Source organism: Neoarius graeffei, chromosome 15 (genome assembly GCF_027579695.1).
Source record: "Neoarius graeffei isolate fNeoGra1 chromosome 15, fNeoGra1.pri, whole genome shotgun sequence".
Lineage (NCBI taxonomy): Eukaryota > Metazoa > Chordata > Actinopteri > Siluriformes > Ariidae > Neoarius > Neoarius graeffei.
This window is the reverse complement of record NC_083583.1, coordinates 73331748-73347474: the sequence shown is the minus strand read 5'-3', so window position 1 is coordinate 73347474 and position 15727 is coordinate 73331748. Positions and strand designations below refer to the sequence as shown.

The following is a 15727-nucleotide window of genomic DNA, read 5'->3' as shown; positions in this document are numbered from 1 at the left end:
GTTTCACAAATAATATCAAACGTGCATCGCTTTACCTTCTGGTCTGCTGTCATAGTGAGACTCTTCAGTCTGATAGTCATGTTGGCCAGACTTTGCTCAAATGCTGCTACCAGGTGGGCCTGCACACACACACACACACACACACACCAGAATCATACACAGGTTTAGGATTACTGGATTTGCTTCACTACCTGCATGTTCATCGCTGTGTCTTAGATGATGTGATGGTGTTTATGTGGCCTACATAGTGAGCATGGTATGAGATTTGGGACACATCCATAGAAGACTGATGATGGTGAGGCGTTTCCCTCCTCTCTTAGCACTTTGTCCTGATCCACCACCACTTTTATATCTCAGAGAGGCAAAACAGTGTGAGATTACGCCTTGTGACTGGGTCTCATTTCACCAATGTGAGAGCCACAGCCTCTGTGAGAAATAATTCACAGACAAAGCAATGACATCTCACAGGCCTTCACTGAGGAACAGGGAGTCTCAAGGTTACCTGCCCTTTTCTATCGCTCTCCCCGTCTCTCCATGATGGAATTTAATCAGGATCTTTAACAGAAAGCTTGAGGGCAGCTGATCTGAGTGCGCAGAACAGCGTTAGCGAGCATGTTTATGAACAGAGTGTGAAGTGTTGGTATTTTGCACACATAAAGCTATGTGCACATGTGGAGCACTGACTCAAACATGCAGAGAAGCTTAACTCTTTACCCCTTAATGACAACATATGACGACCCCGTGTATATCCCATTATGACGGCATACGACGCCTTGTCTAAAACCTTGTCTTTAGACTTTTTTTCTTGTAAATATGTTCTAAGGGTGAACAGTATATAGAGAGCGTGCGCGTGACGTCACGAGGTCACGTGATATTTGTTTATCTGCCATCTTGGACGGCATGGCCGCGCATAGAACTTAGACGAACCCGTTCTAAATATCAAGTGTGTGGGAGTAGATCTTTCGAGAATGGTTATATCTTGTTCAGCATTTGGTTGTACCAATAGACAGGGCCAAAAGGAGGGCCTGTCATTTTATAGATTCCCCACAGACGCGGAGAGACGCACAAAATGGGTGTCCGCTGTGCGAAGAGAAAACTGGTACTCCAGTTCTTTCCATATTAGTTAGAACTTGCTGTATAATTGTATTATTGAGGATGTGCAGTCATGTGACCCGTCCATGTTTACTCCGCCTACTCCGCCATATTGGACGGCTTCAGGATTGTTTACCTTGCGCGAGCGTAATGGATCCAGGGAGTAATCCCCAAGAAAATTCGGAAAATACCCCATCTACATCGCGCGATTACTTGTCTAAGTTTGTTCAGCATCTTGAAGGTGACGTGAGGCAGCGTTACGTGGAAAAGTGTTCCAGGTTGGGGATTGCAGATCCGTATAACTTGCCGCAATCCTTGTTCAGGGAAATTCGGAGCTGCGGTGCTGGCGATTTGCCCGATCTGGCCTACCACGACATTTACAATTTTCTCGTCAATCGTGAATCGTGTTACACTGGCAAAGCCCTCAAAGCTTACAAGAGCCTGGAAGCTTATAAATATTTTGTTGCGGGATGGGTATCCCAACTATACCTCTGGAAGGTTCCGAAGAAGAATGTCTACTTGATAACCTCACGGGTAAGTGGCATTAAGACGTTTATCATAAAGAGACTATGCAGGACGTTTTATCGCTTATTTAGTAATTTTAATACAGAATTTACTCTGATAAAATTGTTCAGACACTCCAACGCCCCCCTAAAGAAAAAAATTGGATCTGCGCATTTCAGCCGTGAAACGGCATCCGCCGTTTGCATCCCTGTTTAAACTCATAGGTTAACCGACTTTAACCGGCTAATGAGGCTCGGTGGTTGGTCAAGATTTTTTTTTTTTAGTTTTCGCCATCCCTACTATGGATTGGCCTTTCAAAGGCATATATGAGCCAAAAAGATGAAACATTGTCATAGACTAGGCCAGGGTAGTAGGGCTAGGCATAGCCATTTTAAACGTTAGAGACTGTCTAGTTTCTAAGTATGCAGTTATCATTCAATCCGAAAATCAACTTAACAGATGTACTAGGAGTATTGAATTAGAAGATTACACCTACCTGATATGAAGTGTTCACTACAAATTCGGCTGGTAGAACTGGGGTACCAGTTTTCTCTTCGCACAGCGGACACCCATTTTGCGCGTCTCTCCTCGTCTGCGGGGAATCTATAAAATGACAGGCCCTCCTTTTGGCCCTGTCTATTGGTACAACCAAATGCTGAACAAGATATAACCATTCTCGAAAGACCTACTCCCACACACTTGATAATTAGAACGGGTCCGTCTAAGTTCTATGCGTGATCTTGCCGTCCAAAATGTCGGATAAACAAATATCACGTGACGTCACGTGCAAATCCTCTATACTACACCACCTATCACTAAGTTGTGATCAAAAAAATATAACTGGTTTTCACATGGACGTGTAATATTAATGTTCTTAATAAAATATGTATACAAATGCATAACTTGTTTATAAAGTTCTTCCTATCAGATTGTGTAAAGTACTGAAAAAGGATATGTATGTTATTTTAGGCACATAGAGGTGCAAGAACATTTTTTTTTATTTGTTTGAATATAGAAGCTGGACATATCTGTGACCCCTATACATTTATATCTGATATTGAATAATAATTCTGCACAGATAAAGATAGCGGTGATTTGTGATTTTTTTTTCAGACAAAAACATACATATTTACAACCCTGTCATTATCTGGAACTGAGTTTAGATTTCGAACATTCTTACGATAAAACGTCCTGCATAGTCTCTTTATGATAAACGTCTTAATGCCACTTACCCGTGAGGTTATCAAGTAGACATTCTTCTTCGGAACCTTCCAGAGGTATAGTCGGGATGCCCATCCCGCAACAAAATATTTATAAGCTTCCAGGCTCTTGTAAGCTTTGAGGGCTTTGCCAGTGTAACACGATTCACGATTAACGAGAAAATTGTAAATGTCGTGGTAGGCCAGATCGGGCAAATCGCCGGCACCGCAGCTCCGAATTTCCCTGAACAAGGATTGCGGCAAGTTGTACGGATCTGCAATCCCCAACCTGGAATGCTTTTCCACGTAACGCTGCCTCACGACACCTTCAAGATGCTGAACAAACTTAGACAAGTTATCACGCGATGTAGATGGGGTATTTTCCGAATTTTCTTGGGGATTACTCCCTGGATCCATTACGCTCGCGCAAGGAAAATAATCCTGAAGCCGTCCAATATGGCGGAGTAAACGCGGACGGGTCACGTGACTGCACATCCTCTATACATATAGAAGGGTGGCTGTAGCAACTGCTTTAAAGCGCATATCACGGGTAAATTCAAGAGCAAGATCAATGTAATTCTCCTATTTTATATTAAACTTTGGTCAAATATCTGTCACATTTTGCATTTTGTGCAATTTTTTTACCTTGCACAATATCAGAAAAATTCAGTTGAAATCAAGCCATTTGAGGCGAATTGGTCCGCCTCTTGCCATTTGGATTTCCCGGCAAACATTGATTTTTGTGACGTCGCATGCGGGACGCCTCCCTCTGAATCCTACATCAGCGCTGGTTTGTTTATGAGAAAACGACCTGGTGGTTTTCTGCAAATTTCTTCAACGTTATCGCGTAATTATTAAAATGGTTAACAGATGTATCGTAGGAGGGTGTAGCAACACCAATCATGATGGGATTAGTCCTCATCGTTTCCCAAAAGACCGGACAGTGAGAGAGAAATGGGAGCACTCGATCTACACAGGCTGTGCACTGAAACTGTGCAAGCTTGTGCTGGCGCTTCCGCACGCAACGTCACGAATCTGGCTCCAGACTCCCTTGGGATTTTTCCAGACGCATTTTATTTTTTTCTGCTGTAGACAGATGGCCTTGTGCAAAATTACCCTTCTGGATGAGTGTGTAAAGGGACATACTGTCATATAAAAAAAAAAATGAAATTGGTCCAGAATATGCAGTTTAAAGGAACAGTCCACCGTACTTCCATAATGAAATATGCTCTTATCTGAATTGAGACGAGCTGCTCCGTACCTCTCCGAGCTTTGCGCGACCTCCCAGTCAGTCAGACGCAGTCAGACGCGCTGTCACTCCTGTTAGCAATGTAGCTAGGCTCAGTATGGCCAATGGTATTTTTTGGGGCTGTAGTTAGATGCAACCAAAGTCTTCCGCACTATAATGACAGGCGTACTAACACCTTCTGCGCGCTTCGGCAGCGCATTGATATCTGAGCTCCATATCAATGTGCTGCCGAAGCGAGCAGAAGGTGTTAGTACGCCTGTCATTATAGTGCGGACTTTCCATAGCATAGAAAATCTCTACGTTTCAATTTGTGTAACTGAACTTGTTTCATATCACTGGTCATATAAACCTATGTAAACAGGAAAAACGTGGAAGAGTTTGGTCGCATCTAACTACAGCCCCAAAAAATACCATTGGCCATACTGAGCCTAGCTACATTGCTAACAGGAGTGACAGCGCGTCTGACTGCGTCTGACTGACTGGGAGGTCGCGCAAAGCTCGGAGAGGTACGGAGCAGCTCGTCTCAATTCAGATAAGAGCATATTTCATTATGGAAGTACGGTGGACTGTTCCTTTAAGGGGTAAAGAGTTAAAGGGGAACTGAAGTCATTTTTAAACTTGCTTTATTTCTTAATTAACGTGTTATTCAATTACGTTTTCGGTTTTATTAAACTTATATCGTGACTCGTATATTACACTTATCCGCCTTTTCGGTTTTTAGCCGTGTTGAATGTAGTTCGTTTGGTCCACGGCAGGCGTCGCTTATCCACGCGATCTTCACGAGACTTGTGCGAGACTTCAAACGTGAAGTGTCAGCACCGCCATTTTGAAAACTGTTTACACAGTGGCCAGATCGCCATATCATTCCAATTTAGGTTAATTTCCAGATTTGCCAGCTTCATCAGTGATTGAGATTATTCCATACGACTTCCAACCATTGGTTAAATGAAAAACAAACAAAAAAAACGCTGTTGGACACTACTCCATCGCGCTGGTATTTACGTCACTACTGTCGCACAATTAAAACATGCCAGATCAGTCGGCCGGTGGGTTTTTAAAATAATAAATACATGCGTGTATTTTTGTGATAAATCCATATTATCCTGAGCGTATTTCCCACATTAATCAATACAAAGCACCTGCAGCTTTCAGGTTTTTTAAATCAAGGCTGAACACTTTCTTCTTTGCCGCTGCTTTTTATTAAAGCAAATTTGAGACTTTTAATTTGATTTCTTTCAGCGCGACCGCAATGCACGATGGGATATGCTGCTTTGGTTAGTGACCGTCGTTGTACACTACTTTTAATGATGCATTGTGGGATACAGTGGTGCTTGAAAGTTTGTGAACCCTTTCGAATTTTCTATATTTCTGCATAAATATGACCGAAAACATCATCGGATTTTCACACAAGTCCTAAAAGTAGAGAAAGAGAACCCAGTTAAACAAATGAGACAGAAATATTATACTTGCTCATTTATTTATTGAGGAAAATGATCCAATATTACATATCTGTGAGTGGCAAAAGTATGTGAACCTTTGCTTTCAGTATCTGGTGTGACCCCCTTGTGCAGCGATAACTGCAACTAAACGTTTGCGGTAACTGTTGATCAGTCCTGCACACCGGCTTGGAGGAATTTTAGCCCGTTCCTCCGTACAGAACAGCTTCAACTCTGGGATGTTGGTGGGTTTCCTCACATGAACTACTCACTTCAGGTCCTTCCACAACATTTCGATTGGATTAAGGTCAGGACTTTGACTTGGCCATTCCAAAACATTAACTTTATTCTTCTTTAACCATTCTTTGGTAGAACGACTTGTGTGCTTAGGGTCATTGTCTTGCTGCATGACCCACCTTCTCTTGAGATTCAGTTCATGGACAGATGTCCTGACATTTTCCCTTAGAATTCGCTGGTATAATTCAGAATTCATTGTTCCATCAATGATGGCAAGCCGTCCTGGCCCAGATGCAGCAAAACAGACCCAAACCATAATACTACCACCACCATGTTTCACAGATGGGATAAGGTTCTTATGCTGGAATGCAGTGTTTTCCTTTCTCCAAACATAACGCTTCTCATTTAAACCAAAAAGTTCTATTTTGGTCTCATCCGTCCACAAAACATTTTTCCAATAGCCTTCTGGCTTGTCCACGTGATCTTTAGCAAACTGCAGACAAGCAGCAATGTTCTTTGTGGAGAGCAGTGGCTTTCTCCTTGCAACCCTGCCATGCACAACATTGTTGTTCAGTGTTCTTCTGATGGTGGACTCATGAACATTAACATTAGCCAATGTGAGAGAGGCCTTCAGTTGCTTAGAAGTTACCCTGGGGTCCTTTGTGACCTCGCCAACTATTACACGCCTTGCTCTTGGAGTGATCTTTGTTGGTCGACCACTCCTGGAGAGGGTAACAATGGTCTTGAGTTTCCTCCATTTGTACACAGTCTGTCTGTCTGTGGATTGGTGGAGTCCAAACTCTTTAGAGATGGTTTTGTAATGTTTTCCAGCCTGATGAGCATCAGCAACACTTTTTCTGAGGTCTTCAGAAATCTCCTTTGTTCGTGCCATGATACACTTCCACAAACATGTGTTGTGAAGATCAGACTTTGATAGATCCCTGTTCTTTAAATAAAACAGGGTGCCCACTCACACCTGATTGTCATCCCATTGATTGAAAACACCTGACTCTAATTTCACCTTCAAATTCACTGCTAATCCTAGAGGTTCACATACTTTTGCCACTCACAGATATGTAATATTGGATCATTTTCCTCAATAAATAAATGACCAAGTATAATATTTTTGTCTCATTTGTTTAACTGGGTTCTCTTTATCTACCTTTAGGACTTGTGTGAAAATCCGATGATGTTTTAGGTCATATTTATGCAGAAATATAGAAAATTCGAAAGGGTTCACAAACTTTCAAGCACCACTGTACCTTGAGTGCACTATATAGGGTGTAAATAATCCTCACTAAGGTTTCGGACAGCACTACAAAATGGCGTCCCCGCTATATAGTGCCCTATATAGTGAGTAGGGAGCGATTTCGGACACAGGGAAAACTTCCGGCTTGATTACGTCAGCATTCGAAAGAGGGTGTGCACGTCTTTTGACAACGTTGGCAGATGTTGGTCACTTTGATTTCCACTGTACGTTTTACTTCCGTCCTACGATGGGCGGCACGGTGGTGTAGTGGTTCGCACGGTCGCCTCACAGCAAGAAGGTTCTGGGTTCGAGCCCAGCAGCCGGCGAAGGCCTTTCTGTGTGGAGTTTGCATGTTCTCCCCTTGTCTGCGTGGGTTTGCTCAGGTTTCCCCCACAATCCAAAGACATGCAGTTAGGTTAACATGGGGCGGCCTTGGGCTGAGGTGCCCCTGAGCGAGGTACTGAACCCCTGACTGCTCCCCGGCGCTGTAATATGGCTGCCCACTGCTCTGAGCGTGTGCGTGTGTTCACTGCTTCAGATGGGTTAAATGCAGAGGATGAATCTCACTGTGCTTGAAGTGTGCATGTGACGAATAAAGGTTTCTTCTTCTTCTACGATGTCTCGCACAGGTCTCAACGAGTCTCGTTTACGGCCATCGCTTTGACATACGGACTGATATATTACAGAGCATATTTCAAACACTCATAACTTGCTATAGCAGCGACAAAATAGCGATCAGAAATGCATTCCTATATTTAATAAAATGAGATCAATAGAATTTTGATGATAAAAAATTTGCCTTCAGTTCCCCTTTAAAGTGCACATGAAGCAATTTTTTTCCCGTTTTTACCTACTATGCAATAAGCAAAAAAAAAAACCCTTGTACATGGAGAATCTGTAAAAGCAAAAGACCACCCAATTACATTTTAGTCACAAACCCCAGCTATATCTTTTTTTTTTTTAAGATTTTTTTTGGGCTTTTTTCACCTTTATTGGATAGGACAGTGTAGAGACAGGAAATGAGTGGGAGAGAGAGATGGGGAGGGATTGGGAAATGACCTCGGGTCGGAATCGAACCCAGGTCCCTGGATTTATGGTATGGCGCCTTATCCACCTGAGCCACGACGCCCCCAAACCCCAGCTATATCTAAAAAAATATATATATCTGGAGGACTGGGCTGAGTCCTATTGTGGGATGCACTTTGCTGACGTCACGCTGGTTGCTAATCGCTTGTTTTTCACAAAGCTTTGTTTACGGTAGTCTGTAGAACGTAAACTGTCAGCCTTTTAATAACGATAAAAAAGATGTCTAGCCATTCTGAGTGGAGGGAATCACCAGTCTCTACCGCTCAAAACAGAAGCAGACTGCAAAGTTTTTAACGACTATTATGCACCGTACAAAGGTGAACCGCTTGCTGATGTTGAAGACAACGACGAGCGAGACCAAGGCAACAACATCGAGGAACAAGCTGATACTGATGGTCTTCCTCAAACAGCATTAGAATCACGTTATGAAAGAGCTGAGGCTTGGAAAGTTTTAAACCACATTATATGAGTAAAACAATTCCTTGAAGGAAAGGAAAAGCAAAACAAACTGTGCGTCGTATGCAGCGCCGTCCGTCTGACTGTAATAGACTGATCTGCTGTGATATGACAAAGAGCTCTTATATTATACCACTGGCATAACAGCATGAAACCTAGCCTTTCATTTGACCTTTAGTGGTACTGAAGAGACTCTTTACAAAGTAACAGTCCCTAGTTTTGTTGCATAATGAATAATAAATAGGCTATCCTGAACAAACAGGAAGAACAATAAATCATGCGATGCAGATTGGTCACTCGTTATTGACACGAAATATAACATTTTGGTGTATAAACTTGTCTTTTTTTTTGGTGTTCACTGACGATTTCTGGTGTTTATATTGTGATGGAGTCTCTGGACCCTTTTTGCACGATGGCGTGTAGTTTATTTTCACCAACAAGCAAGGCAGAATACTGTACTTCTTTCATAACAGCTGTCACTGAAATGCGCTGAGCATAGCGCAGTGTATTTGCTCAGAGGTTCACGAAAGTCCAGGCGATGCCGCTACACAAATTTGACTCTGTTATGTCTCAGAGCCAGATTGGACAAGAACTGATGCATCCTAATACCAGGGGAAATAAACTGTGTTCATACAACCCCGATTCCAAAAAAGTTGGGACAAAGTACAAATTGTAAATAAAAACGGAATGCAATGATGTGGAAGTTTCAAAATTCTATATTTTATTCAGAATAGAACATAGATGACATATCAAATGTTTAAACTGAGAAAATGTATCATTTAAAGAGAAAAATTAGGTGATTTTAAATTTCATGACAACAACACATCTCAAAAAAGTTGGGACAAGGCCATGTTTCCCACTGTGAGACATCCCCTTTTCTCTTTACAACAGTCTGTAAACGTCTGGGGACTGAGGAGACAAGTTGCTCAAGTTTAGGGATAGGAATGTTAACCCATTCTTGTCTAATGTAGGATTCTAGTTGCTCAACTGTCTTAGGTCTTTTTTGTCGTATCTTCCGTTTTATGATGCGCCAAATGTTTTCTATGGGTGAAAGATCTGGACTGCAGGCTGGCCAGTTCAGTACCCGGACCCTTCTTCTACGCAGCCATGATGCTGTAATTGATGCAGTATGTGGTTTGGCATTGTCATGTTGGAAAATGCAAGGTCTTCCCTGAAAGAGACGTCGTCTGGATGGGAGCATATGTTGCTCTAGAACCTGGATATACCTTTCAGCATTGATGGGGTCTTTCCAGATGTGTAAGCTGCCCATGCCACACGCACTAATGCAACCACATACCATCAGAGATGCAGGCTTCTGAACTGAGCGCTGATAACAACTTGGGTCGTCCTTCTCCTCTTTAGTCCGAATGACACGGCGTCCCTGATTTCCATAAAGAACTTCAAATTTTGATTCGTCTGACCACAGAACAGTTTTCCACTTTGCCACAGTCCATTTTAAATGAGCCTTGTCCCAGAGAAGACGTCTGCGCTTCTGGATCATGTTTAGATACGGCTTCTTCTTTGAACTATAGAGTTTTAGCTGGCGACGGCGGATGGCACGGTGAATTGTGTTCACAGATAATGTTCTCTGGAAATATTCCTGAGCCCATTTTGTGATTTCCAATACAGAAGCATGCCTGTATGTGATGCAGTGCCGTCTAAGGGCCCGAAGATCACGGGCACCCAGTATGGTTTTCCGGCCTTGACCCTTACGCACAGAGATTCTTCCAGATTCTCTGAATCTTTTGATGATATTATGCACTGTAGATGATGATATGTTCAAAGTCTTTGCAATTTTACACTTTCGAACTCCTTTCTGATATTGCTCCACTATTTGTCGGTGCAGAATTAGGGGGATTGGTGATCCTCTTCCCATCTTTACTTCTGAGAGCCGCTGCCACTCCAAGATGCTCTTTTTATACCCAGTCATGTTAATGACCTATTGCCAATTGACCTAATGAGTTGCAATTTGGTCCTCCAGCTGTTCCTTTTTTGTACCTTTAACTTTTCCAGCCTCTTATTGCCCCTGTCCCAACTTTTTTGAGATGTGTTGCTGTCATGAAATTTCAAATGAGCCAATATTTGGCATGAAATTTCAAAATGTCTCACTTTCAACATTTGATATGTTGTCTATGTTCTATTGTGAATACAATATCAGTTTTTGAGATTTGTAAATTATTGCATTCCGTTTTTATTTACAATTTGTACTTTGTCCCAACTTTTTTGGAATCGGGGTTGTACAATTAACATTATCTGATGCTCCAGTGACACAACACTGACTTCCTCTTTTTTTTTTGGGGGGGGGGGGGGGGGGGGGTTACTGATCTTGGGTTTCAAGATCAAATACTGTATTCTTAATGAGGTATCACCAAGGGAACTCCGGGGAAACGCTAGAGTGAGAGGGGAGAGAATAATATCGGAGCTTCTATATGCAGATGACCAAGCCATTTTCGCAGAATCAATAGAAGAACTACAAACCATCCTCCAGATTTATGACAACACATTGACGCGATTTGGACTGAAAATGTTGTACGCGAAAACAGAGATGATGGCCTTCAATGTCAGCGATGCCGTCAAGAACCAAGAGAGCCTTGTTGATGTCAGGGGAACCAAATTAAAGAACGTCAGAAATTTCCGATACCTGGGTTACGCAATCACAAACTCAAGCGACAATACACAGAATCTTGGCACTAGAATCGGATCCGCTTTTGAGAAATGGAACGAGCTCAAACATGTGTTAACAGCTCATCGTATACACCTGTCCGTTAGAGTAAAGTTCCTCACTGCCTGCGTGAGATCCCGACTCTTATACAGTGTTCAGACATGGGAGCTGACTGCAAAAGAATTAGCGAAGATCGAAGTGGTCTGGAACGGTTTCTTAAGGAAGATGGTGAAAGGTGGATATAAGCGACAAAGTGATGAGGATGTGGGTAATATGAGTGATGATGTGAGACAGGAGTGGAGGTTCAAATATTCAAACGTGGATTTGCACCATATAACTGGGACTAAATCAATCGAGTCCGTCTGTATTGCTCATCAACTGAAATATCTGGCACACATCTGCAGGATGGACAATGCAGACATCAGAAAGCAGATATTGTTTGACGAGCGGTCCTCAAAATGGACAAGGTTCGAAAGGCTGTTGGGCATGGATGCCCAGCAGATCAGGCGACAAATGATGGACAGAGAGAACTTTATGCGCCTCATTGACATGGGCGCACCCCAAGTCTTCAGAAAGGGGAACATGATGATGATGATGATGATGATGATGCCATAGTCAAATGTAATCGTAAGTTTGCAACCAACGTGATGTCACAGCGGTGCTGTATGATGCGTTTTGGCTTTGACTTATGAACGGACAATTTTTTAGTAAACCCATGGTGCTTCTTTGCCTCAAAAATGTCAGATTTTGTTATTGTCTTCTCAAACTTTGTATGTTTATTAAAGTACATCGAAATAATTTTTTCGCTTCATATGCAGTTTAAGTGTGTGAGTGTACTTCTGCTCTGCACACGCTCAGCAGTGACACACATTAATAATGATAACGACTCATGATGACTTTTAAACTCCTCCTTCTATTCTTTCTAGCTCTGTACATCTATAGATTCACATTCCTGTATATTTTTTCAATCCTTTTTCCTCTCTACTCTGCTCCCAAATCTTCACCGCTCTACCTATTGTGTCTTTAAATTCACACACACACACACACACACACACACACACACACACACACACACACACACACACATTGAGCTTGGTCTCAACGAGTGAAATATCAATTCGTCGGGAATTGAGCACACCTCCTTCCCTGAGACAAACAGACACCTCTTTCACAGAGATAGAAGATATTAGCAGAGGTGGAAAGTAACGAATTACATTACTCGCATTACTGTACTCGAGTAGCTTTTTTGTGTACTTATACTTTTTCAAGTAATTTTAAAATTGTGTACTTTTACTTTTACTTATGTTTTCTTTTAAGTAGTGTACTTCGGTACATTTTACATCACAACCGTTACTGAGTAAAAAAATAAATAAATAAAAAATAAAAAAAGGCTAAAACGGAGAAGGGGAAATGCGTTCTGGAAATGAATCACGGGAAGGACAGTTGTCGCGCGCGCGAGTCTCACATAGACGATGGCGGACATGGAGGAGACCGAGGAACCTGTGGTGGATGACCCTGCAGAAAACGCAATTTCTTCCAGTAATGAAGTGCACCCCTGGCCCTACATACGTGATCACTTCAGCTTCGTAGAGAAAAGGGGTGACAGTTTCATTATGCAATGCAGATTATGTGTGCCCAAGAAGAGCCATTCCAAGCTAACCTACACATCATAGTCATTTTTTCATGCCAAACCCAGACGTAGTTAACAATAGGGGCCAACTTTTCTTTCCCGCCAGCAGCCTCGAGGAAGCCAAAAGCCTAGCTCTGAACAGGCCAGAAATCAAAACTGTTCATCTGAAGTAGTCACAAGCATATTTAACCTGTAGAAGTGACCTTATGTGCACTTTGATTAAAGACATTTTATCTTGCATACAAACCGAAGGATCTGCAGCTGATAACATTTTCGAAAACTTTGTTCACCAAGTTGAACTAAGGACCACTTTATTCTGTGCATTATGTGGGAGTTTAAAAATAAATAATAATAAATAGATACAACTTTTGCACTTTGTTTCATACTGGTGGAGGTACTCGTCACGGAAGTCACATTTTTTCGGTCACGGAAGTCACAGACTTCCAGTGCTCTCAAAGGTCAGCAATTTACTAATTTATGATGGCTTGCTTAATTTACGAATCTCTAGACTTCCCCCTGGTATACTGTGTGAGACAAATGGTACATCTCTCCCAGAAGGCTACGAACTGGATAAAACATTTCTTCAGTCAATATTTTTGAGGATGTAGCTGTCACGGAAGTCACATTTTCCTCCTGTTTTTTTTTGTATGAAAATGTAGTTAGAAATGAAAAAAATGTTGGCTATACTAAGGAGCTGTATAATGTCCATGAAATAAATGCATAACATTTTAAATTTGTTCTGGAATTTATGGGCCATAGATTGACTTCAACCAAATTTGAGTAGCTTTCGTCACGGAAGTCACCTTGGAATGGCTGAGAAGACAACCATTGCGGCATACAAAAATTCGACGTCTAATCTGCGCAAGCATGTTGAGGTAAGTATTGTCATTGGCATCATAATGTTTCCTTTCCATAGTAAAACAGACAATAGGCTGGTTATATTCCAAAAATAGTGGATGGCATTGCTAATGTTGAAGTAGCAACCTGTTGGTACTGTAACATAACGGTAACTAGTCTGTTATTCGGTTGGCTAATCACAAAAGTTAAAAAATCTCATAAAAAATCTATGGCTTGGCCATGGTATTGTATTGACCTTTTTTGTTCGTCTCAGTTTTAATGCAGCATTATCCTAAGCATTCAATTTGATACACTTCCTTTAAATAAAACATCTGGGTTGAGATGTACATATATCCTTGTTTCCTCTTCTTTTTCATTTTTGCACAACACAATGGAGGCAGAAAACACCCATTGTTAAAAGTAACGTTTTACTTTTACTCAAAGTACATTTTAAATGATCTACTTTTTACTTTACTTGAGTAGATTTTTTGTCTGATAACTTTACTTGTACTTAAGTAAAATTTCATCAGAGTAACAGTACTTGTACTTGAGTATAATATTTTAGTACTCTTTCCACCTCTGGATATTAGTTAGTTAGCTTTTCGTTGAGGAGTGGGAGACAACACCCTCTTTCATTGTCTTACTATTATTATGCGTATTGCTTTATTATTAACAGCACAGCTGTCGGCTGAGTGACAGCCCTGCGTGATTCAGCTCACGTCACAGATTAGATAACAACATGCAATACACTCACTCACGCTATGAAGAACTGCTTACATCCACCCACTCTGCTGCTCAATAACACCACTAAAGCAAGATTACTTTGGGGTGTGTGTGTGTATGTGTGTGTGTGTGTGTGTGTGTGTGTGTGTGTACTCACATTAGCACTCAGCTGTGTTGTCAGTGCGGACACTTTCTCCTGCGAGGCATCCAGCTCTCTGCGCAACTTCCGAATCTGAAAAATTATTATTATTATTATTATTATTGAGAAAAGAGAAGAATGGACTGAATAAAGAAGACAGTAAAATGTAAAGGTTAAAGGGAGCTGAAGTGAGCTGGAATGTGAGTGAGGGGTCATAAAAAGCTCACCTACACAGGTGTGTGAAAGAGAATAGGAATAGAATAAAAGAACAGTTGCACGTGTGTGTGGTGTGTAGCAGAGGTGGACAGTAATGAAGTACTTTTACTTGAGTACTGTACTTAAGGGGGCGGCACGGTGGTGTAGCGGTTAGTGCTGTCGCCTCACAGCAAGAAGGTCCGGGTTCGAGCCCTGTAGCCGGCGAGGGCCTTTCTGTGCGGAGTTTGCATGTTCTCCCCGTGTCCGCGTGGGTTTCCTCTGGGTGCTCCGGTTTCCCCCAAAGTCCAAAGACATGCAGGTTAGGTTAACTGGTGACTCTAAATTGACCGTAGGTGTGAATGTGAGTGTGAATGGTTGTCTGTGTCTATGTGTCAGTCCTGTGATGACCTGGCGACTTGTCCAGGGTGTACCCCGCCTTTCGCCCGTAGTCAGCTGGGATAGGCTCCAGCGACCCTGTAGAACAGGATAAAGCGGCTAGAGATAATGTGATGAGATGAGACTGTACTTAAGTACACTTTTTGAGTATCTGTACTTTACTTGAGTATTTTTTTTTGGGAAACTTATGACTTTCACTCCACGACATTTCTATCCAGGTCCTCGTTACTCGTTACTATGAAGCAGCTTTGGAAAGTGGATGGTTTTTTCTTTTTTTTTTCCTAAAACGTGATGGTTTTTTAGCATGTGACACTGAGACAGTCTATCAGTAATCACTAGGGTCACGTCACGTCCATAGACTGGATAAAATCAAGATCAGTGATTTCTCAGCAGCTTTATCTAACACAATCAGTTGATGGCAGAATGGAAGGAGGCGGTTCTTCTGCGGAACGCACGCACTCATGGCTCATGAACCCGTGTTTCAGTTTTCTGCAAGGATTAAAGATTCATTTCGTTTTAAATGTTTGTTTTGTTTGCCAAAAACAAACCACATCACGGCCGACAAAAACTCACCATCCGACCTGCGGAAGCATATTGAGGGATATAAACGTTTTATTCCAAGAGAAAGCTTGCAACG

The 15727-nt window shown here is 41.9% G+C and overlaps 1 protein-coding gene across 2 annotated transcripts in view; it reads right to left on the bottom strand.

The window, feature by feature from the left end:
• The window catches only part of nav2a (neuron navigator 2a), a 229138-nt gene that overhangs the window by 57213 nt on the left and 156198 nt on the right, over nucleotides 1-15727 (bottom strand). For both annotated transcript variants that reach the window (XM_060941848.1, XM_060941847.1), the window contains 2 exons: nucleotides 14518-14592; nucleotides 36-119 (listed from right to left, as the gene is read on the bottom strand). In XM_060941848.1, the coding sequence (XP_060797831.1) occupies nucleotides 36-119; nucleotides 14518-14592 (159 nt within the window). The remainder of the gene's footprint in view (nucleotides 1-35; nucleotides 120-14517; nucleotides 14593-15727) is intronic.